This window comes from Nannobrachium achirus (genome assembly GCF_963921795.1).
Source record: "Nannobrachium achirus genome assembly, chromosome: 18".
In the NCBI taxonomy this organism is placed as follows: Eukaryota; Metazoa; Chordata; class Actinopteri; order Myctophiformes; family Myctophidae; genus Nannobrachium; species Nannobrachium achirus.
Genome location: NC_137825.1, coordinates 1,086,381 through 1,111,182, shown reverse-complemented (window position 1 = coordinate 1,111,182; position 24,802 = coordinate 1,086,381). Strand labels below are relative to the sequence as shown.

The following is a 24,802-nucleotide window of genomic DNA, read 5'->3' as shown; positions in this document are numbered from 1 at the left end:
CATTTTGGGCGACTGGAATGTGGATGTTTTGCGTAAAGAAGCACCCCTGTTCAAGTCCTTTAATGGGTTATGTAATCAATATGGCCTCACTCAGCTGGTCACCGTACCCACCAGGGTGACAGAGCACTCCCAAACCCTCATAGATCTCGTCGTAACATCTGACAAGTCCAAAGTCACCGCTAGCGGGGCTATTGTATGCGGTCTTAGTGATCATTACATGATCTACACTACCCGAAAAATACACAAACCCAAGGCTAGTGGCCACAAAACTGTCGTAGCTAGAAGCCTTAAGAACTACTCCAGTGAGGCTCTTAATCACAAACTAGCGAGTACAGACTTTACCCCAGAACTGCAGTGTACAAATGTCGAAGGAGCATGGTGTGGTTTTAAAACCAAATTAACCGTTGCTCTAGACGACGTGGCCCCCTTGAATACCACCAGGGTTAAAGCCCGCCAAGAGCCATGGTATAACTCAGATATTGCCGAATCAGCTAAACTCAGAGACAAAAAGTACGATGAAAAACGAAAGTGCTGCAAAAAGCTCAGGAAAAAATTCAACCATGACCTCAAAATCCAAATCAAACATCTTACTGCTCAGTGCAAGAAGCTTAGAAACCAGATAACCGCCCTAGTCAAATCCGCCAAAAAAAACTACATCGACGAAAAAATCGACGAATACAAAAACAAACCACGAGACCTATGGAAGTTGCTTAACAACCAATTAGGCTTAAAACCTAAAACCATTTGCCACAACATAAACATCAAAACGGACGCAGCTCTCATTTCTGACAAATGTGAAGTGGCTACCCATCTTAACAAAACCTTTACCACCACAGCCCGTAAACTGGTCGAAAGACTGGTTGCCCCATCTGGGCGGTATGGTGTAAAATTTGTTAAAAAATTCTACAAAAAACTGGGCGTCAGAAAAAACAGTTTTAAACTTGCCACAGTGACAACTGATGAAGTGTTTAAAAAACTGAGTGCCCTACCTCAACACAAGGCCACTGGCCTTGATAAAATTCCAGCTAGATTTCTCAGAGATTCAGCCGCCACCATTGCTCCAATCATTACCCACATAATTAACCTTTCCATTGAACAGGGTCATGTCCCCCAGGACTTCAAACTAGCAAAAGTAACCCCCCTGCATAAAAAAGGTAGCAAACTAGACCCTGGAAACTACCGCCCCGTTTCCATTCTTAGCTCCATATCCAAAGTCATGGAGAAAATAGTCTACGAACAGATTGCAAAATATCTTGATGAGAATAATCTGATTTACGAGTTCCAATCTGGATTCAGAAAATCTCATTCCACTGACACATGCCTTCTCTATTTAACTGACCAAATCAAACGCGAAGCGGATGACGGCAAATAGCGGCATGGTCATGATGGACCTCCAGAAGGCATTTGACACCGTAAATCATTCTATTCTGATTGAGAAACTAAAAGCCATCGGTCTTGACAGCGCAGCAGTGAGTTGGATGCAATCTTACCTGGTGGGGAGGGAACAGGTGGTGGAGATTAACGGTACCCTGTCCCCCCCCCTCCCAGTAAGCTGTTGTTCCTCAAGGTAGCATACTGGGGCCTCTGTTGTTCCTAATATACGTGAACGACATGGCATCTGCTTGCGACTGCAATCTGTTCCTGTTCGCGGATGACTCGGCCCTCCTAGTCTCGGGCAAGGACCACTTGCAGGTTGAAAAGACACTTAACTCTGAACTAAGTAAGATCTGCACATGGCTTAACGATAATAAATTATCAATTCACTTGGGAAAAACTGAGTCCATCCTCTTTGGAACAAATCATAACCTCAAAAAAGTTGATAACTTCACAATCAAAGTGGGTGACAAGGTCATAACACGAAAAAACGAAATCTCTTACTTAGGATGTATCCTTGAAGCTAATCTTTCCAGCGAAAAGATGACTTCTAAAGTAATAAATAAAATCAACCAACGAACTCGCTTCCTACAGAGGATCGCCCCAATGGTCAATTTCAACACACTGAAGACCATAGCTGGTGCAATAATCCAGCCCCTATTTGACTACGGAGTTCACGTATGGTATCGTGACGCCCCACAAGCCCTTAAAACTAAACTCCAAACAGCCCAAAATAAACGAATTAGGGTCCTACTTCACCTTCCCTATCAGACTCACCTCACCGCTACTCACCAGTTAAGAGTGGGGTGGCTCAGAGTAGATGACAGAGTACAGCAACTTGCAATGGGCCTGGTGTACAAGATACACTACACCACTATGATACCCAAGTACCTGTCAAAATACTTTATAAACATTAAGGATGTCCATAATTACAACACCAGAGGCAGCGCCACAGATCACTTCCAACCCAGAGTCAAAACCAACAAAGGGTCAAACTCGTTTTTCTGCTATACCACCAAAATGTGGAAAGCCTTACCGAAGGCTATAAAGGAGTGTGGATCACTAGCATCCTTTAAAATTGCCCTGAAAAACCACTTACAGGCAGCAGCCGTTCGCATTTGGTAAAAAAAATGAACCTAGCCCAACCCTACCCTCCCCTGCCCCTCCTTTGTATATACTGTTTGTTTAGACTTACTGTTTTCTTTTTTCTTTTTCTTTACATATCTACTGCATAGTACTGTGTTCTATTTGTCTGTCATTCAATGTTATATGAGATACTTCAATGGTTTCCAGTGGAAATAAGCTTAGTCTTTTCATGGATCTCCTTTTAGTAGACCTTGTACCAGTGAACTGTACCGTCATGAAACTGTACCTTTTCCTATGCAAACTTCTAATAAAGTCTTCAATCAATCAAATGATGTCAGATATCATAGACGTCATAGGACTTTCACATAACGAATAACTGAGTAAGCATGTAAACCCGTAAAATCTATATTTGGGCATGGCTGATTTATGACCTCATCATGATGACACGAGCAAACACAGCTGAATTGTATAAATGATCAGTGCAGAAACCAACAGAAGTATTTGACCAAGACTCTTGATCTTCAAGAACCCTGAGAACCTGTATTGTTTGGTATTTTACCATTTTTGGTGTTTGAAATGTTGAACTGGACTTTAAAGTGGATTCAATATATTGAGACTAGGGTAAAAAAATGGTTGCTATGGTAAACAGTTGGTTGCTAGGGTAAAAAAACATGGTTGCTATGGTAAACAGTTGGTTGCTAGGGTAAACAGTTGGTTGCTAGGGTAAAACCATGGTTGCTAAGGTGGTTGCTAACGTACACTAACAGACCAGCAACAACAGACTGTTGCCACAGCAACGTACACAAAGGTTTGTGTACACATGTGGTGTGATGTCATACTGATGCGGAGATATGAGCAGGGCAAAGGTGTGACGTGTGACCGACCGACCGACCGACCGACCGACCGACGGCCGGTGGAGGTTTTGATCAGCCGCGTAGATCCACGAAATGCATAGGGGGGGACCTATGCGCGTGCGCGCGCGCGATTTCGTTTTTTTGGCGTGCAGAGATCGGTTTTCGGCCAGTTTTACCCCCTCATTTTCCTTCAGATACGGGCCTTAACGGTTTTATGATGTATTATTTATTTACTTTTCAAGTTATCACTACTGCAATAACCAACACAACCAAAGCTTACATGAAAAAGTAAATAGTTACCATTGTTGCTTGTTGGTCAACTTGGTCCTCCCGAAATGTACAGTTCTAGTTCTGTAGCAACTTGGGACAGGTTGTGAGGTCGGTATCCATTTAATTCCAATAAATGTAGTCCAATGAAAACATAGTCCAATGAAAAAATCATGCTGTCCTTCTGGCTTCTTCCACACCACAGCAAGAGAGTGTATCCACCACAGCCAAAACAAAGTCGCCACATTATGATGTCATCACTCACTCTGAGACTCTCAGACTGAGAGTCAACTGTTATTACTACTATTATAAAACGATTTGTACATGATTTGACCAGTGGCCACCTCATACAGAGCTTAGCTTCCCTCCTGCTGTTGTTGCTGGATGGTCCGGTCCCACAATCGTTCCTGACAGAAACTGTGTCCTGAACTATAGTTCCTCTCTATGGTCCTGGCAATAATGCAGAAGAGAATAAATACATATTACACCTATTCTAGGTAGTAGGTAGGATATCCTCTAAAATGTGGTTACTATGGGCATGGTTTGGATGACAATATAGTCTTTGCAACAGAAAGTAATTATTAAAAACCATAGCAATTAAAAAATAATAGATTTAATATTAGATTTTTATTCTCAAAAATGATTATTTGATTATTCTAACCACTAATTACAATTAATTGTAGCTATTTCATGAAGGGTTTTACTTGATTGTTAGAACTATATAATTTTTAGCTTGATAACTGGTCATTGCGACCGTAGGTCGCATTTACTATCAAAAGCTCCACGGGCTGTCTGTCAGTCAGTGAGTGAGTCACACTTTTGCCCTGCTCATATCTCCACAACCGTTGCCCCGATCCATGCCAAAATTTCCACACAAACTCCTTGCCTGCCAAACTACAACCTCCAAGGACCCCCGGAGTTCCAGGGACCCCCAGGTCCCTGGGGGACCCCCAGGTGTAAAAGAAATACCAAATGTGCAAAAATGACCAAATGACCACCCCCACAGGGCTGCTCACGGGGAATTCCCGGGGACCACCCACTCCTGGTGCTCCAGAACGAATGCAAAAGTGGTGGCGCCCCCAGTGGAGGACCCCCTCCACTGCAGCTCACATAAAATGCCCTAACTCGGCCTAGGAGCGTCCGGGAGAGCCGGGGCCGGTACCTATTCGTCCGCCAAGGCAACGCGGAGACCCCACCCCTCATTTCTCACATGGCCCTCTTCTAGCGAGACCTACGGTCGCTTATCTCCCGATTAGGGAGTCTTACTGGTTTTAGGTTGTTTTTTAATGTCCACGGAATCAAGAAATGTTCTCCGCAGAATTCCGCATTATCAGCATTGTTCTCCGCAGAATCAATACTTTTTCTCCGCGGATTCCTGGGGGGACTATCTATTGAGTTATTCCAGCAGCACTCTTAAATACTTTAAAATGTCATCAATAATTATTTTCTCAAAAAAAAGTTTTTTTTTTTTAGATTTTTTTTTTTTTTGGGGGGTACCAATTGGACCTGGGGGGGGGACACGTAACCCCTGTCCCCCCCGCGATTTGCGCCTATGGTTTTGATACTAAACTGCGACCTACGGCCGCAACTACACTGCAAAAATATTCATTTCCTTTCCTAGAAATGTAGTGGAGTCAAAAGTACAATATTTGTCTTGCAGTGCAGTGAAAGTAATCCAAAATACAAATACTCAGTAAATTACAGCACAAAGTAAATGTACTTCATTAGTGTCCACCTCTGGTCATTATCATCTTACTTGTCAGAAATCTGCTTGATCCTCTCAGAGTCACTGTTACTCTCTGTCTCCTTCTGGGCTGTGAGGAACTTCTGCTTCTGCTCCGTCTCCCAGTCCTTAACTTGTCTCTCCATCTCCTCATCATATTCTCCAAAGATCTCCTCCCTCAACCCTTGTGGCAAATGGTTAAATTATTATCATACACAGTATCTCAGCAGCTGTGAGCTGAGGTCGGGCCTAGACAATGTCAACAATTACAAAAATAATAATTAATTAATCCATTGCTCAATTAATAGTAATTTGTGGTAAATTTACACAGACAACATGGGCATTCATTCATTCATTCATTCATTCAGGTGTTCAAAATAAAATAGACAGAAATGAATCTCCTTTGTTCCATTTTTCTACTGATATAAAACCGTGCACAAAAAGTAAGGAAATGTGAAATGTGATCTCCCCTTTAATATGTTTTATATCATTTTTATTGTTGATTAATCACGTTTCCAACAAGGTACAGCTTGTAAACGTTGCACATTCGTGGAATGAGCAACACAGCCAAACGCGTGGGTAACGCCAACCAAAAATGGCCTGTAATACGGCTCTGCTTTCTTTTCTTTTTTTCTTTCTTTTTTTTAAATCTGGTTCAGTGCCATTGAAGAGTGTACTCGTCAATTGGTCTATTCATTGTTTTATATCAAATGCTATGGGAGTGCAAAAAAAAATATGTATCTAGGCTTCTACTCCCAGATTAACTCGATCGTCAGGAAGTACTTTTTTTCAAAGTCCTGTAGCTAAGCGACCGACAGCCACGGTAAAACAATTTCTTTTCTGGGTGAAAGGAGACATGTAACAGCGTGAATCTGCACAGCGTGGATCCGCTTATGGCTTCCGTGGGTCTTGACCGTCTTCATACTAAGGTACAATCAATGGGAAGGCTTGAATTAATAAATACCTGATCGAAATTTATGACAACAGACGAAGACAGTAAGGTGGTGGAGGATGATGAACGGAGGAGCCAAAAAAGGACGGGACTTTAACTCCAACAGGAATTTGTAGTACTGGAATCTAAACATCCAGATGTTCTCCTCCACCTTGTTGAAGGTGTTGCTGCATGGAAGGTTGAAGGCACATAAACAACAAACTATTAAATCAAACCTGTAAAAAAACTAAGATGAACATTAAATTAGAAGTATCGTGAAGGTGATGATGTAAGATCAAAGATGATGAGAGGAGATAAGAGCTGAGTTCAGGAAAACAAAGAAGAGAGAGAGAGAGAGAGAGAGAGAGAGAGAGAGAGAGAGACAGAGACAGAGACAGAAGGCTGGTTCTCTACCCGAAAATGGCGATGAGCAGGTTGATGAGCAGGATGTTGGTGACCAGCAGGAAAACCACCAGCAGAATGATCACCATCCAGTTGTTGAACTCACTCCTGCATGGCTCAGCACCGCCATCTATCTCTGTCATGTTGACACTGCAGGATTTGTCCCACTCTTGTCCGACTGAAACAGGCAAACAGACAAATAAATGAATAATAATAACTAGAAGTTCGCGGCCCTTCGGCCCGCTCACATCTAGAGATCGCGTCTGCTTTGGAGGCGCTCACAGTTACGTTGCAGCAGTGATCCAACTGATACGGCCCTTCAACGCCTACTGTGTGGTGCCCCAGTCCGGCCCTGCACCGCCAGTCCGGCCCTGCACCACCTACTTTGTGGTGCCCCAGTCCGGCCCTGCACCGCCAGTCCGGCCCTGCACCACCTACTGTGTGGTGCCCCAGTCCGGCCCTGCACCGCCAGTCCGGCCCTGCACCACCTACTGTGTGGGGGCCCAGTCCGGCCCTGCAAAGCATACTGTGTGGGGGCCCAGTCCGGCCATGCAATGCCTACTGTGTGGGGGCCCAGTCCGGCCATGCACCACCTACTGTGTTCTGTTCTGTACTGTACTGTACTGTACTGTACTGTACTGTAATGTACTTTACTGTACACTACTGTACCTTACTTTACTGTACTGTACTGTACTGTACTGTACTGTACTGTACTGTACTGTACACTACTGTACCTTACTGTACCTTACTGTACTGTACTGTACTGTACTTTACTGTACTATACTGTACCTTACTGTACTGTACTGTACTGTACACTACTGTACCTTACTGTACACTACTGTACCGATATATCGGGGCCGATATGACCTTATTTGGGCATATCGGTTTATATTGTATCGGTGAAATGTCCTGCCGATATAATAAAAAGTAAGCCCAGTGCAGTGAACGCAGTGCTGAATAGACAAGGCAGAATTTCTGAAAATGTGCTTGTATAAAGTCCCGAAGGCATTTTGCGAATATTTATTATATACAACTGTTCTAGGGGTGAGTTAAGGGATGCTGAATCCAAATTTGCTGTATATAATGCTCAAAAATGTTCCTAAATGGCTCAAAACTGAGAAATCCAACATGGCCACCACTGCAAGGCTGAAATCTATTTAAGTGCAAATCTTTTTGACTAAACAAGGTAGAAACTTGAACTAAATGTGATTTTCTAGGTTAGCCTACATGGGGAATTTGAAATTCTATCCTGATTTTAGATCAGACGTGAATAAATGGCATGAAACTCATACATGTATAGCAGAAAAGGTTCGTTATTGATCCATAATTCGTCAAACAGAAACAAAAGCAGGATGAACCATGGTTTTATTCATCAAAACTCTTTTGATTTAGATTTTGCTATCATCCATCCATCCATCTTCAACCGCTTATCCGGAATCGGGTCGCGGGGGTAACAGTTCTAACTGAGACTTCCAGATTTCCTTATCCTGAGCAACCTCCTCCACTCCCTCTGGAATTATACCGAGGCGTTCCCAGGCCAGTTTGGAGATATAATCCTTCCATCTGGGCGCTCGGGGGGCATCTATGAACAATGCAAATTATATATAGTCATCAATATTTCGAGCAGATGTCATAGGTATGATATCTTGCAGCTGCATGCATCCAATTCCATTTTTCCTGAATAGAATAGAATGGATTATAATATAATATAATATAAATATATAATATAATATAATATAATATAATATAATATAATATAATATAATATAATAGTATTTTACCATATCAATAAAAGTAAATGTACATGGTAATACGTCTTACTGTAATCCTTACTGTGGCAGCGTATTCACAGTCTTCCTCAGTGTCCCCGTAAGTGTTGAGTTTTTTGCAGTTGCATGCTTCCATACATGCCATATGACTCTTTCTGGATAGAATAGAAGAGAAGAGAAGGGGATACAACATGTATAGCCAGCACAAGTGCATTAGGGTAGGGTTCATCAATCTGTCAACATCTAAGAGTCTAGAGTATGCAGTCTAGTAGACTGATATTCTCTAAAATTACCAAATCCCATTAGTACAATCTATTATACATACATACCTGCAGCTGCAGTGTTGGCTGAGGCACTCCTTTGTACACCCACATGAATTGAACTCCCTGCAGGCTTTGGGCATAGGTGGCAGAGAGAGTAGCCGTGGCTAACTGGCCTTCCTTGATTATCCATCCCATTTCCTCCACTGGAGGAAGATCGGGGTGTGGCAGGTGAGCTTGATTCCATATAGCTGCTTGATGGTGTGCACGCATGATATGGAACCTCACGGCATCTGTGGTTGGCGGCAGAGTCTCTTGGGGACGACCTTTGCAGAGTAACTTCACTTGTGCTTTGTTGCATGAATCAACATCAGGCACACCATAGATCTTACAAATGAATCTTTCTGATGATGTCACAATATCTTCTGTGAAAGGGCCCTTCCCAAGGCCAGCAAGATCAGTGTGATGTTGTTCGAACACCTGCCAGGCTGTCTTCTTTCCGTGGCCGCTGAACTGAGACACATTGTCACATCCAGTAAGGGCATGGAAGGCAAGGAGTGTGTCCAGCTGATCCTCAGACAGTATCCTGTGAATTTCATGCACTGGGAAAAACTTTGGGTCCTTTGATGTCCCAGCTTTCATGTAGACATAGGTACATCTGATTTTGTCAAGGTGAGCAAGCAGTAGTAGAAGCACGACTGTGTCACGTGCTGACACAACTACTGTTTCCATTGGTGCATGGATACAGTGAAGGATCAGTCGGGTATCAGCTTGTATTGTGTATCAATTGTGCATCAGCTTCCTTGTGGTCTGCACTCAGAGATGAGACTTCAAGATCAGATCAGATGTACCTATGTCTACATGAAAACTGGGACATCAAAGGACCCAAATTTTTTCCCAGTGCATGAAATTCACAGGATACTGTCTGAGGATCAACTGGACACACTCCTTGCCTTCCATGCCTACGGCTGGCTAACTCTGGCTCATTTACATTGAAGTGAAAACTGACATGTCCATTAATGAGCACGGTCCCTGTCAAATAAAACAAACTTTCAACTTTACTGGATGTGACAATGTGTCTCAGTTCAGCGGCCACGGAAAGAAGACAGCCTGGCAGGTGTTCGAACAACATCATACTGATCTTGCTGGCCTTGGGAAGGGCACTTTCACAGAAGATAGTGTGACATCATCAGAAACATTCATTTGTAAGATCGATGGTGTGCCTGACATTGATTCATGCAACAAAGCACGAGTAAAGTTATTCTGCAAAGGTCGTCCCCAAGAGACTCTGCTACCAACCACAGATGCTGTGAGGTTCCATATCATGCGTGCACACTATCAAGCATCTATATGGAATCAAGCTCACCTGCCACACCCCAATCTTCCTCCAGTGGAGGAAATGGGATGGATGATCAAGGAAGTTAGTACCACGGCTACTCTCTCTGCCACCTATACCCAAAGCCTGCAGGGAGTTCACTTCATCTGGGTGTACAAAGGAGTGCCTCAGCCAACACTGCAGCTGCAGGTATGTATGTATAATAGATTGTACTAATGGGATTTGTAATTTTAGAGAATACTAGCCTACTAGACTGCATACTCTAGACTCTTAGATGTTGACAGATTGATGAACCCTACCCTGATGTACTTGTGCTGGCTATAAACGTTGTATCCCCTTCTCTTCTATTCTATCCAGAAAGAGTCATATGGCATGTATGGAAGCATGCAACTGCAAAAAACTCAACACTTGCCGGAACACTGAGGAAGACTGAATAAGCTGCCACAGTAAGGATTACAGTAAGAAGTATTCCCATGTACATTTACTTTTATTGATATGGTAAAATACTATTATATTATAATCCATTCTATTCTATTAAGAAAAAAGGTAAAGATAAAAGTGGAATTGGATGCATGCAGCTGCAAGATACCTATGACATCTGCTCGAAATATGGATGACTGCAAATAGGCTAAATTAATGTAGCCTACCTTTATATTAAGGACTATACGTGTATAATTTGCATATATGACTTGTTGATAGAAAAATATAAATCAAAAGAGTTTTGATGAATAAAACCATGGTTCATCCTGTTTTTGTTTCTGTTTGACTAATTATGCATCAATAACGAACCTTTTCTGCTATACATGTATGAGTTTCAAGCCAATTATTCATATCTGATCTAAAATCAGGATAGAATTTCAAATTCCCTGTGTAGGCTAACCTAGAAAAACACATTTAGTTCAAGTTTCTACCTTGTTTAGTCAAAAAGATTTGCACTTGAATAGATTTCAGCCTTGCAGTGGCGGCCATGTTGGATTTCTCAATTTTGAGCCATTTAGGAACATTTTTAAGCATTATATACAGCAAATTTGGATTCAGCATCCCTTAATACCCCTAGAACAGTTGTATATAATACATATTCGCAAAATGCCTTCGGGGTTCTGATTTTCTGAAAATTGATCCTGTCTAGAAGGATTGGAGGGCTCTGATGTAATGCTATATATTGTCCAGCAGAGCGCGCCCTGCTACATGCCCCATATAAGCAATGAGTCTTCAACATTTCAGTCTGTCAGCCATCACGACATGACTCTTTACAGAGAGGTGTAATCGATTCAAAGCAGCCGTGCATGATTCTGCACCAAATGCAGTGAGGTGGCATAATCAACCAGCCGTTCAGTTCAGTGTGGATTCCAATGCAGTGATTCAATGTAGATCAGGTGGGATTTGTCTGTGTCACCGACTCAACGTCCATGCTATGGTTCTGCTAGCTACCAAAACAAGCTAGTGCTAACATTCCGTCCACCCCTCGCTGCTAAAGAGTCATAAAGTCTGTGGTTCTGTGTTAAAGAGTCATAAAGTACATGGTTCTGTGTTCCTTCTCCAATAGTAGGCTGTGTATAATCCATTGACTGTAGATCATAACAAGTGTTCTCCCCAGGGGTGAGATGCTGTAGGCTCGGTTGGGCTCGGCGAGCCCACACTTATCAAGCTGTACGCACGCGCGCCCCACATGCACACACGCACACGCTTGTGCATGCACGTCGTGAAGTTAAGTGGCGGCTCGACGGCTCGGTCAACACTTCAATCCCCTACCTGTCTGCTTTGCATAACAATACTCGGGTAGGCAGGCTCATTTACACTTTTATATGTGGCCAGCATATACGTTCGCCTAGCATTCTTTGCAGACTTATAGCTCCTTTCGGAACCTCTCCCTCCTCTATGCAGCTCCTCACTCTTCATGTCGTGAGTTTAAATCACTCATTTTGTCAGAGCTGCATAGCAGAGGGAGAGGTTCCGAAAGGAGAAGGCAGACTTTACTGTGTGTGGGTGAGTATTCTTGGCCACAAAGTTGTCTCTTTGTAGAACAGGGGCTAATACTGATATTTTCACAAATTGGTACCACCCATGGTGACCACACGTTTTTTACATTTTTGTCTTCCTACATGTCTCTAGTTGACATTTTGGTATGATAACCCTTTCTGAGAAGCAGCTTAATTGATGTTATCACCCACTCGAGTCGGTGTCCCATTAACTTTACTATAGGCCCTACAGGGAAAAAAAGCTAAAAATTAATGTGCTTTAAGTAGCATATGAGGGGTCAAACTAGGGGTTTTTCATGATTGTGAATCTATTGCAAGCATCTGTTTTGCACACAAAAAACATTCCTTGGGCTAAAACGGCCCCCTTAAAAGTGTGAAAAGTGATGACTCATCACTTAGCCCAAAACAGATGCTTGCAATGGATTCAGAATCATGAAAAAAACCTAGTTTGACCCCTCATATCCCTGTGAAACCTGACCCATGTAGGACTAGTCAGAAAATTATAAATTTTTGAATTTGAACACTTTATTAGGCCCTAAAACAAAATCCAAAAAAGTTTTTTTCAAAAAACCTGCATTTATATGATTTTTTTATTGTATCACATTTGATACAATAGGGTTATACAAGTCGGTTATTACACTATTACACTTATTGAGCTACTACACTATTACACTTATTGAGCTATTTCACAATTACACTTATTACACTATTACACTTATTACCCTTATTACCCTTATTACACTATTTCACTTATTGCGCTATTACACTATTTCACTTATTGTGCCATTACACTATTACACTTATTACACTATTTCACTTATTGTGCTATTACACTATTTCACTTATTGTGCCATTACACTATTACACTTATTACACCTAGACACTGTTACACTATGCACTTATTACAAACCAAAAACTATGCACATGTCCTCCCTGTCTTCTACCATGTCCACCCTGTCATGATGACCATTATCCTAAGAAAGACATTTTATTTAGTTATTTATTTGGTTGAATGTTACACAAAAAAAAAATGATGGCTGAAAGCCAAATAATTTGATTTAGCTTACCTCACAATGATAAAAAAAATGTGTCTAGAACATAGTGGATATTGCACCAATATCAGCTGTACAATGATAACATTATGTTGCATTAGTATTACAGCAAAATAAGCTATCAATATATATAAAATTTATAACTTATGATTATTCAAATCACCAAAGTAGTGGATAATGAACTTTAGTAGGAATGAGCACAATTCCAAATGCCACCATGATTATGTTGAGGTTGAGGTAAATGCAGAGCCCAGTCTGTGCCTGTTGTATCATATCTGATACATCCCAGCTGGACCATACCATTTGCACTGCAAGCACTTACAGAGGCTCAGATGGTATGACCCAAAATGCAGAGTCCTGTGCCTGTTGTATCATGGCAGATGGTATGACCCAAAATGCCAAAATGCAGAGTCCTGTGCCTGTTGTATCAAATATGATACATACGTTATACGTTTCGGTAAAAAACAAACTAAAATGCTAAATTTTGAAAACTCCTTAGTTCATTCAAGTTATGCAACCCTTATTTTGAAATATTAGGACAGATATACAAGGAAAACCTACCAGAAAATCCTCCAAAGCAAAATGTTTGGGCTGTGCAGTCAGCTGTTGCAAATTAGATGGTGGCAGGCATTTTGGGTCATACCATCTGAGCCTCTGTAAGTGCTTGCAGTGCAAATGGTATGGTCCAGGTGCATTCAGGGATGTATCAGATATGATACAACAGGGTTTTGTACCAATTATTGGTTACACTGACACCATATTGCATAATTTAAACGGTGTATCATATATGATACATACGGCGAAATAGGGTTAAAAATATGCTACTTAAAGCAGATTCTTTTTTAGCTTTTTTTCCCTGTATAGTAAAGTTAAAGGACAACTTCAGTTTTTTACAACAAGGGTTCATATTTTAGATTGTAATTAGAGAAAAGAATAAGTGAGTGTTAAAATGTTTTCATTTGCTTCGTTCTATTGTTTTATCTAATTTACCGTGCTAAAATGTGGGGCATGCGTACGCATGGGGGCATGCGTACAAGTGGCTAAATAATGTATTTTTAGACACAGTAAGCCAGCAGTTTCTTTATTGCCATTTACAGTAACACTTCTAGCCTCCATAAGTCACATCCAACCATGAAAGCTTGCGTTGTATCTTGGGAATGGGCTTATTCTGTGTAAAATGACATATTTAGCCACTTGTACGCATGCCCCAACCACTGAAATAAGAATCTCTAAAACAATAGAAAGAAGTAAATGAAATAATTTTAACACCCATCTTTTATATTCTTTAATTACAATCTAAAATATGAACCCTTGTTGTAAAAAACTAAAGTTGTCCTTTAATGGGACACCGACTCTAGCGGGTGATAACATCAATTAAGCTACTTCTCAGAAAGGGTTATCATACCAAAATATAAACTAGAGATATGTACGAAGAAAATCAAAACATTTTACGGTCACCTGGGGTGGTACCAAGATTTGTATTAGCCCCTGTACTATTGGTCTGAGGTTTAAGATATTGGACTTACACGCGGGAGGCCCAGGTTTGAAGCCCAGCCGTTACAGCCCTGCAACGCCTACTGTGTTGTGCCCCAGTCCGGTCCTGCAGCCAGTCCAGCCCATAGACTGTAAAAAATATGGACGAAGCGAAGCCATTGGTCTCTATGCTGCGAAAATGACGTTTTTTTCCCCCTTGTATGGGTGTCGCCATCATTGTTTGAATGGTACCCCAGGAATCATAAGGAATGCTATTGGCTGCCAAGGGTCACGTGCAACCGGCAACCGCAGGGATACATGGGAGAATGTGGTGTTGAGCCTCCCGAAATAAAGCACACGAAGAAGAACACAGCCGGCTGCTATGAGTTTAGTTGGCCACGCCCCCCGCAACTTTATCATCAATTTTAACATAAATGGGACCTTATTTGCACAAAACGCATATCATGGTCTGGGAGAATTAATCTAATCAAATGGTGGTCCGTGGCTCAAATGCTGACTAAATAACACACACACACACACACACACACACACACACACACACACACACACACACACACACACACACACACACACACACACACACACACACACACACCACCATTTCGTTCCTACAGTGTTCAGCTGGGGACTTAGCTGGGGGCTGCCTCTAACATACAGTAGGCTACTACAGACAGTAGCCCTGGCTATCTGGAGGCTGGAGCTAACTGTTAGCGAACTTGCTAACAGCTATGAAACAGGGGAAGGTTGCGTCCTAAAGGCACCTGTAGATGACTAATTTCACTGTGTTTTTCATCATTCATTCAACCCAGCTTCCAGACACACACACACACACTCATGGTCTCACACACAGTGAGCTTGAGCTCTGTTCCTGACTCTGAGCTGAGCTCCTAGGCTCACCACGCTAATGTTGACAAATTACTCTGAGAGGCAGAGCGCAAAGAGAGAGCTACGGAAGCCCCAAAGGTTACAAAAATAAATAAATATATATATATATATATATATATATATATATATATATATATATATTAGGGGTGCAACGATACACAAAATTCACGGTTCGGTTCGGTTCGATATTTTGGTGTCACGGTTCGATACTTTTTCGATACAAAAAATAAACAGAAATGTCCTTGATTTATAAATGTATTTTTATAACTATGTATTTTTTTGTTTTAACTTTGAACAATACGGTACCCAACCTATAGGGTAGTGGTTCTCTAAGTGGACTCTGCGGACTCCTAGGGGTCCTTGAGGGGGTTCCAGGGGAATGTGGATGTGGAGTGGTATTGTATTGAATTGTTCGGTACAGGGTCTTTCGGTTCGATATTCCTCGGTTCGATTCGATTTTCGATATTCGGTTCGATATGTTGCACCCCTAATATATATATATATATATATATATATATATATATATATATATATATATATATATATATATATATATGTATATACAGTGGTGTGATATGGATTTAGAAGTGGTACCCCTCTAAATTCATGACGTCACGTACGCGCGCGCGTGCACGCGCATTTGTGCACGCATGCCTGCCGCTCGGTGCTAGTTGAAATACTTTATTCAACATCACAACATTTTTGATGTAGCCTAACTATATTTCTTATTATTTAGTTACATTGTTAATTAGTTTCAATTAATGTGTTTCAATTAATGTATTTGTTTATATAAAATATAAAATAACTGTAGGCATATTACATAGACTTTACTTTACAGTCATAGACACTTTCGGAGGACGTAGGTGAGAACTGCCTACCCGAGTAGGCTATTGTTATGCAAAGGCAAAGCAGCTAGCCAGGTAGGGGGACTGAAGTATTCGTGCTGACCGCGGCATCACACAACTTGACGACGTGCGTGCACGCGTGGGTTGTGTGTGCGTGCATGTGGGCCGTGCGTGCGTACGTGCAGCTTGAAAAAAAAGAAGTGTGGGCTCGCCGAGCCCAACCGAGCCCACGGCATCTCACCCCTGTATATATATATATATATATATATATTCATGGACCAACAGTCCATTTGGTTCCATCTGTACCCTCGCGATGTTAAATTTCGATCGCGACGCAATGTAACGATCGGCTTGCTTGGAGTGGGGAGATCATTCCAGAAAGATAGACTACCAGACCAGTTATCAAGAGTTGGATCACGGAATTCTTGTTGCAATATAGCAACATATTCTGGCTAAATACTTATGGGGTGTGGTACAAATAAGTGGTCCATTTTGATCCATCTAAAACTTGCCACAAAAAGTTCGGAAATCTAACTTTGGTCGATTATATCTCCCCTTTAATATACCCAAATGGTATTGTATTTTATATCATTTTTATCGTTGATTTGTCACCTTTACAACGAAGTACAGCTTGTAAGCATCGGGCATTCGAGTCATGAGCTACACCGCCAAACGTGTGGGTAGTGCCGACCAGAATTTTGCCAAAATGGCTTGCAATATACTGTTCTGCTGGCATTTACTCTCGTTTTGGGCTTCCCTGACACTGAGCTTAACATTAACAAAGTGTAAAAATTGCCAATATGTGTTGTTTTTTCTTTTCCTTATTACTGTGAGAGAGTGCAATCATTCAATGCCCCAGTAGCAAAGGTGAACACCAAAAGAACAGTATTGCAGGCCTGCCAGGCCATTTTGACCATTTTTGGAGGGGCACTACCCACACGTTTGGCTGTATTGCTCTTTCCACGAATGCCAGATCCTCATTGTAAAGGTGACAAATCAACGATAACAATGATATCAAACACAATACCATTTGGCACAATTAAAGGGGGGATGTAATGGACCGAATATTGGCACATTTTGTGTTGGCGCTACCCACACGTTTGGCTGTGTAGCTCATGCCTCGAATGCCCGATGCTTACAAGCTGTACCTCGTTGTAAAGGTGACAAATCAACGATAAAAATGATATAAAACACAATACCATTTGGGTTTATTAAAGGGGAGATATAATCGACCAAAGTTAGATTTCCGAACTTTTTGTGGCAGGTTTATATTCTGTACCCTCGCAGAGTTTCTGATCGTATGCACGGGGGTGGGTTAATCAAACAAATGTCGGGCGGTCTGTTGTGAACTATGTTGTAGCAGTCCCCTAGTAGTAGTATACACAACGATCACTGCTGTGCAGACAGACTTTAACTTTGGCTTTGTATAGTAACCTCGGTAAGGAGATGCAGTATGTAGGTGACTGGATAATAATATTACTTTTATAATGTTCTGTTGAAATGTTAGCTTGCTACCTTGTAGGCCTACAATAATAAGGGTAATAATAATATCAGCTGACATCAACTATTTACCAACAAGGTCAACAAGTGGTTATAGTGTGTGCCAGCGACTACGTCATTGTAGTCCTTAGCGGCCATTTCTTGGGTCAAAACACAGGTGTTTCAATTGTTTGATTGCATAGAACTAATGCTATAGTCTAATCAGAACACCTGTGTAAGGCTGTGTTTACCCAAGAAATGGCCGCTCTTAGAACTACATTTGGCACACCCTATACTAGTCGACTAGTTGGTGAAAGCCCTAACACACACACAGACACACACAGACACACACGCACACACACTCACCATCTATTTCCTCAAGCTTTAAATCTCCAAAGATGTAGAGGAAAGGTCTGTAGATCACTCGACGGAAGATACGATCTAGGTTGGGATCGTAGTGATACAGCAGAGCCTGAGTGGCTACTCCATATGCCACTATCCACACCCCCAGGAAGAAGAGGAAGAAGCCGACATCTTTCATCTGAACAGTGAGAAACAAAGACATTTTGTATTCATTATAATATCAGTGACCAATGAGACCTTAACCGCATGGTAAAAGAGCATTAATATGTGTCTTATATCTTACCATTTTGCGAATCATGGTGATTTTTGGTCCCATCTCGTAGTGAATGGTGGAGATGTGAATGAGACGTATCGTGAAGAACATGTAATCAATACACAGGACACCTCGTCCAAACTCGTAGGACCCCTCAAACATCCTGAAGCACACAAGCAGAAGAAAACACATTTGTGACCGCTCGTGGTGTTTTGAGACACAACGGGGCCATGGTCATTTTTCTACTTTTTACATTTTACGAAACTACAGAATGTAAGCTTTCATATGATGTATCATTAATTGAAATTGGATAATATTTGAAGAAGATACGGTCATTTGAATCTTGTTGATCCAGAAACAGCAAAGGAGAGAAAATGCCCTTCAAAGGTTTCTCATTTTAACACCTTTTCCAGGCCCCAAACAATGGGAGTGACATAGTAGTTAACCCCACCTCTAACCACTCCCCCAACCACTCCCCCACTAGCTGTCAACTGTCTGTCAATACTTGAAATTTCACAAGACAGGCCTTCAAGCCAGTAGATCAAATAATACTCATGAATGGTATAAAGTAATTAAGTAAATGTACTTAAGAAATCTACTTAAGTATAATTTTGAGGTTAGGTATTTGTTCTTACTTGAGTATTTCCAGTTTCCAATACTTAGACTCTACTACACTGTGAGCTTGTAGATCTGCTATTTTCAAATTAGTATTTTCTACTTTTTGAAAACAATTTGAAATGAAAGATGGCTACTTCATGATGTATTAATAGGCTACTAGTACTATTTGTACTTTAAGTACATTTTGATGGAAATACTTTTATACTTTTACTCAAGTAAATTCTGAATAACAGACTTTTACTAGTAACAAATATTTCTGCATTATAGTATTGATACTTTTACTTGAGTAAAGATCTGAGTACTTTCCCACCACTACTCTCTTATTTCTTTGCCCAAAAATGCACTACCCTACACTCTCTCTCTCTCTCTCTCTCTCTCTCTCTCTCTCTCTCTACAAAGTGATGCTCACTTTACCAGTCGCTCTAATTCACCCGTCAACTCTCTCTCTCTCTCACGGGGAAGTTCGAGTAGCGACGTAACATGATGGAGACGGAGGGAGGGACAGAGTTGCAGCGTGTGGCCGTATGAAATGCATGCAATAATAAGAATAAAGTTAATCTGGCGTTGATTAATTGAACCCCGGATCCTTTGAGCTAAACCCACCGAGCCATGACAAAGAAAGAGAGAGGGGGTGGGGGAGAGAAAGATAAAGAGAAAGAAATGTTCATCGCAAGCGACTCCTCTACAACTCAGTGAAGCTGGACTTTAACTTCGCTGTTGCATTCTGAAACTAGTTGATCTATACAACACGTCGCATTCGCGACGCGTTGTGAGCTTGTAGATCAGCTCTTTTCACCACGCTAAAACTTGCAGGAGGACTCGGAGATCGAGTCACCGCCGCTGTGATTTAGGCAAGGCGTCCTGTTGTATTCCTGGTACATTCACAGCATTGTAACCCACCACTGATTCTCCCCTGTGTCACTGTTTTATTTTGCGTCGGGGAGCGCTGTAATCAGCGCATCGCCTGATTTTCGCCTCCGTTTACTGGCTGTCCTGTACATTAAAAGCTTTAAGCAAGCGTGCTGATACAAAGTGAGTTGCAAACTAGCCATTATAAGAAGATACATTGATACTGTTGTGTTTACTGTTTAGAAACACGTGTGCTTATGGGCGGTGCTCAGCCAGTGGGGAGAACCACCGGAGAACAATAGGCGAGGCCAATCGCAAGCACTCTATGTAAATATGCGGAGGAATGTTCCACCCCCAAATAACTACGGAAAATGTCTTAAAACAGAGCCTTGTTTAAGACTATAAAACGATGACTGTGTGAATGTTAAACGCCCATCTCTTGTTATTAAAACCTTCATCAACATTCAAACTGTTTTATTATGCCTAGAAACGAAAAAGACAAAAAAATAAAATCGAATGCATTTAGTGCTATTGTGGAAATCCATTACCGCCGAGTTGTGTCTCAAAACACCATGAGGGGACACATTTCATCTAATGTAATTCAATTGAATGAAGATCATTATCACTATTCCTGCAATTCTCATAGCTATCTATTAACTTAAAGTACGACAGTAAAGAAAGATTTTTGTGTACCAACCTGCAGATGAGACCAAAAATGAAGAGAATGATGGCGATGAGGTCACACCTGTTCCAGAAATCCTTCAAGTGCAGCCTCATCTTCTGATACAAAGTCATGTACCTGTGGTCCCTAGAGAATACCTGAAAGTAATTAAACACATCAGATACAGATTACAGCTAATAGACAATCAGCTGTAAGAGGAAACTATTTTCAAGGTTTAGAATTTGACTTACATTACAGTTGTGGCAACAAATTATTTTACTTTTACTATGAATGAATGAATGAACTTTATTTATATAGCACATCTTCACAGCACAAATGCACAGAGTGCTTTACAGATACACAATAATCAATAAAAAAAGTAAGCTCTACAGTTGCAGAGATACAAAATAAAATAAAAATAAGAATAAGCTCTACAGTTGCAGAGAAGACACCAATAAATTAAAACACCCACAGTAACAAGGAATACAAAATAACAGTAAAAACAGGGATGCCTATAAGTGACCAAAGGCCTGTCTGAACATGTGCGTTTTTAGATGCCTCTTAAAGGAGGCCTCTGAGGGGGACGTTTTTAAGTCCAGGGGGAGGGCGTTCCAGAGCTTTGGGGCTATGGCCTCAAAGGCTCGGTCTCCCTTGGTTACTAGATTTGTCCAAGGGACATCAAGGAGGTGTTTATCACCTTTGAGACAAAAGGCAGCTTTGAAATGGGTCTGTAATTATTGTGGATGGAGGAGTCAAGGTTGGGCTTTTTGAGGAGAGGCTGTACAACTGCTTGCTTGAAATGTGATGGAACTGAACCAGAGGCTAAAGATGTGTTAATGATGGTGACAAGACTGGGGCCAACGGAACTAAAAACTTCCTTCAGCATGGAAGTGGGCAGGATATCAAGGGGGCTAGAGGAGGAGTTCATGGAGGACACTATAGTGGTGATATCATCAAGGAGACAGGTGAAAAGCTGCTCATGGATGCTGGAGTGGTGTGATGGAGGGGGAAGGGAGAAGGGGAGGGAGTGATGTTTAACATAATAGTATTAACCTTAGTGACAAAGAACTGCAAGAATTGGTTACAGTCCTCGTTTGACAGCACAGGTACAGAGGGGGGAGGGGGGCTAACAAGAGTATCTATAGTTTTAAATAGTACTCTGGGATTATGCCTGCTAGATGAGAGGATGTTACTAAAATAAGCAGCCCTAGCACGCTCTACTGCAGCATTAAAATCAACCCTCAAATCTTTGAGATAGAGGCGATGGACCTCCAGCTGTGTAGCTTTCCATCTCCTCTCTGTTCTGCGGCACTTACGTCTAAGCTCGCAGATGTCATTGTCAAGCCAGGGAGAAAGGTTCACAGGACGGACATTTCGGGTGACTAAGGGCACGTTGAAACAGTCTACCAAACAGTTGACGTCATCACCAGGGGACACCAAAACACTGTTGTTATCAAACCTAGCAATGAAATTAGCGACAACTGTGCTGTTTATAATACGAGAGCTTTTAACGCGCCTCTCTGGCACAAAATCATTATCGAAAGACACATTGAACAAAATGCATTTGTGGTCAGACACCGATAGCTCCTCCATGCAAACATTACTGACTTTTAACCCGATCGTGAACACAAGGTCCAGCGTGTTTCCCTTTACGTGGGTCGGACCAGAGATGTGCTGGGTAAAATGGAATGAATCCATAACATTTAAAAAGTCAGTGGCAAAAGAGTCTGTGCTCTTATTTACATGGATATTAAAGTCCCCGATCAAAAGGATCCTTTCCAGGTGAATAATGGACGCTAGAAAGTCACCAAATTCAGCGAGGAACGAGCTGTTTTTCCCAGGCGGTCGATAAACCAAAATACAATAGAAGGGATTTGAGCGCCCGATTTTGTTCATGAGTACCTCGAAGGATGAATAAGTTCCAGAACTCACCGTCCGTGATGTGAAACAGTTCCTATGGACTACCGCCAGCCCACCCCCACGACCCGAAGACCTCGGTGCAGGGGTACTGGAGTAGGCGCAGTTTTGCGGGCAGAGTTCATTGAGGGAGGCAAAGACACCTACTTTTTGCCAAGTCTCAGAGATCAGCATGTAATCCAAGTCCTTGGAAACGAAGAAATCATTCAAAAAGAATGATTTGTTGCCTATGGATCTAGCGTTTAGTAATCCAAAGCTGATGGAGTCGGATCCATGTTTACCAAGCGATGAAGCCCGGGGTAGAGACCGCAGGTACGCGGGTCGACTCCCAGTACACCGTCGGTGAAACACAGGAACAAGGGCTGATCGCAGCGAGGGGGGGCCAATAACACAATATATATATATATATAAACTCAGCACAAAAAGAAAGGAAACCTATTAATAATTAATTATATCTCCCCTTTAATAATACCAAATTGTATTGTGTTAGGGTTATATCATTTTTATCGTTGATTTGTCACCTTTACAACGAGGTACAGCTTGTAAGCATCGGGCATTCGAGGCATGAGCTACACAGCCAAACGTGTGGGTAGCGCCGACCAGAATTTTGCCATAATGGCTTGCAATGCTGTCTGCTGGCATTTACTCTCTTTTTGGGCTTCCATGACACTGAGCGTAAGTGTAAAAATGGCCAATATGTGTTGTTTTTTTCTTTCCTTATTACTGTAGGAGAGTGCAATCATTCAATGCCCCAAGTAACAAAGGTGAACACCAAAAGAACAGTATTGCAGGCCTGCCAGTCCATTTTGACCATTTTTGGAGGGGCGCTACCCACACGTTTGGCTGTGTTACTCATTCCACGATTGCCAGATCCTTACAAGCTGTACCTTGTTGTAAAGATGACAAATCAACGATAACAATGATATAAAACACAATACAATTTGGTAACATCAAAGAAAGACCTCCAGTATTCCACCATGCTTGGGCATGACCAAAACATGAGAGTCAACTTGGCTGGTGCCTGAGAGCATCTATCACAGGTGTCAGAGAGATCTGGTTAATATTCTCGATAATTTAGCTTTACTATAATGTATCCTATGAAGTCCTTTAAATTGGATGAGACCAAGTCTCACACCAGACGATGATGAGTTAATATTATTTAATGCAGCGTCCCAAAAGGTGTCTGAGATAGTTATGCTCAGTTCAGTTTCGCACCCCGCCTTGATCTTATGTAAGGCAGGACGAGTCGCTGTCGATAAGAGATTATTTAAAAAAATGAATATGGCCTTTTGACAGAGTAACTGGTAGAATATCGTCAATGCTTGAAGTCGGCGGAATCTTTGGAAATTATGAAGTATTATGTTAGTGGAGTGCGTGAATTAGGGATCGCCAAAAGTTAACTGTTACCGTTAAGAAATTGTTTACCGGTAAGCACTAATAGTTAATGGTGATGGTTAGTGTATTTTGAAGGGGCAAGTCAATCCCCTAAAGGCCCCGGTCACCAATGTCTGTGTAACGTCACCCATCTAACTCTCCATCGTCTCTGGAAGACCTGCATCCAGACGCCTCTCACTCTCCGTGCGATGCGGTCACCAATGTCTGTTTAACATCATCCATGCAACTGTCCGCTGCACGTTGACAGAGAGACAAGCTTGTTCACCAGAAAACAAACACACTAGTGTTACATGTTGAAGAGGAGTGGAACATTAAATCAGACGTCTTTACAGTAGTCTACTGGAAGAGGAGGACAATTTGGTATGGGGGGCGGATTCAAACCTCCCACCTGGATCCAGAACCGAGATCCTATTGGTTCACCGATCCCCACCCTCCTCCCCACCCCCCTCCGCTCACCGCCTCACCCCTCCTCCCCAGTGCACTCCGTCAGTGTTTAGGCTCCGATGGGAAGCAATTGAACAAAGTTCCTCAGTCTAATGTTTACACAACTTGGGACCTTAGTTTAGTTCAAACCACAAAGCTGGTTTTGAAAAAGCGCCTTCTCAAAAGTGGATCAGTACCAACTCAGCGTCTTTCAACTGTCTTTCAACTGTAAGTGTTTCGTTATTTTCCTAGAAGTCAGATCTGTGTTTAGTGCATGAGTGCATTGCATAACAGTGTTGCAGTTGAATAAAGTTCGCCTAGCACAGCTAAACTATCCACCCATGATGTTAACACAAGACAGAAATATATATACTCACGCAGTTAACTGTAGTGTGTGATTTAGTATGACTATGCCAGGTTAGCACTGTAGTGCTCTAGCTAAAAATATTAATCTGACGATATTTCAACTAGAGATTATAAACAACACGTTACATAACTTTGGCTCAACAACGCTGCAGTACAGTATATACAGCTGTGTACGGTATTGCTGCACGACACTTCATGACTTTGCAGTTAAACATCTCGCT

At 41.8% G+C, this 24,802-nt stretch overlaps 1 protein-coding gene across 1 annotated transcript in view; it reads right to left on the bottom strand.

Annotated features, from left to right (window-relative positions):
* The window catches only part of LOC308303860 (transient receptor potential cation channel subfamily M member 4-like), a gene marked incomplete at both ends in the record, with an annotated part of 92,513 nt that overhangs the window by 17,535 nt on the left and 50,176 nt on the right, over positions 1-24,802 (bottom strand). Inside the window, 6 exons of the mRNA XM_080748359.1 lie at positions 5,338-5,488; positions 6,269-6,423; positions 6,650-6,815; positions 18,103-18,277; positions 18,383-18,515; positions 20,517-20,638. Of these exons, the coding sequence (XP_080604485.1) occupies positions 5,338-5,488; positions 6,269-6,423; positions 6,650-6,815; positions 18,103-18,277; positions 18,383-18,515; positions 20,517-20,638 (902 nt within the window). The remainder of the gene's footprint in view (positions 1-5,337; positions 5,489-6,268; positions 6,424-6,649; positions 6,816-18,102; positions 18,278-18,382; positions 18,516-20,516; positions 20,639-24,802) is intronic.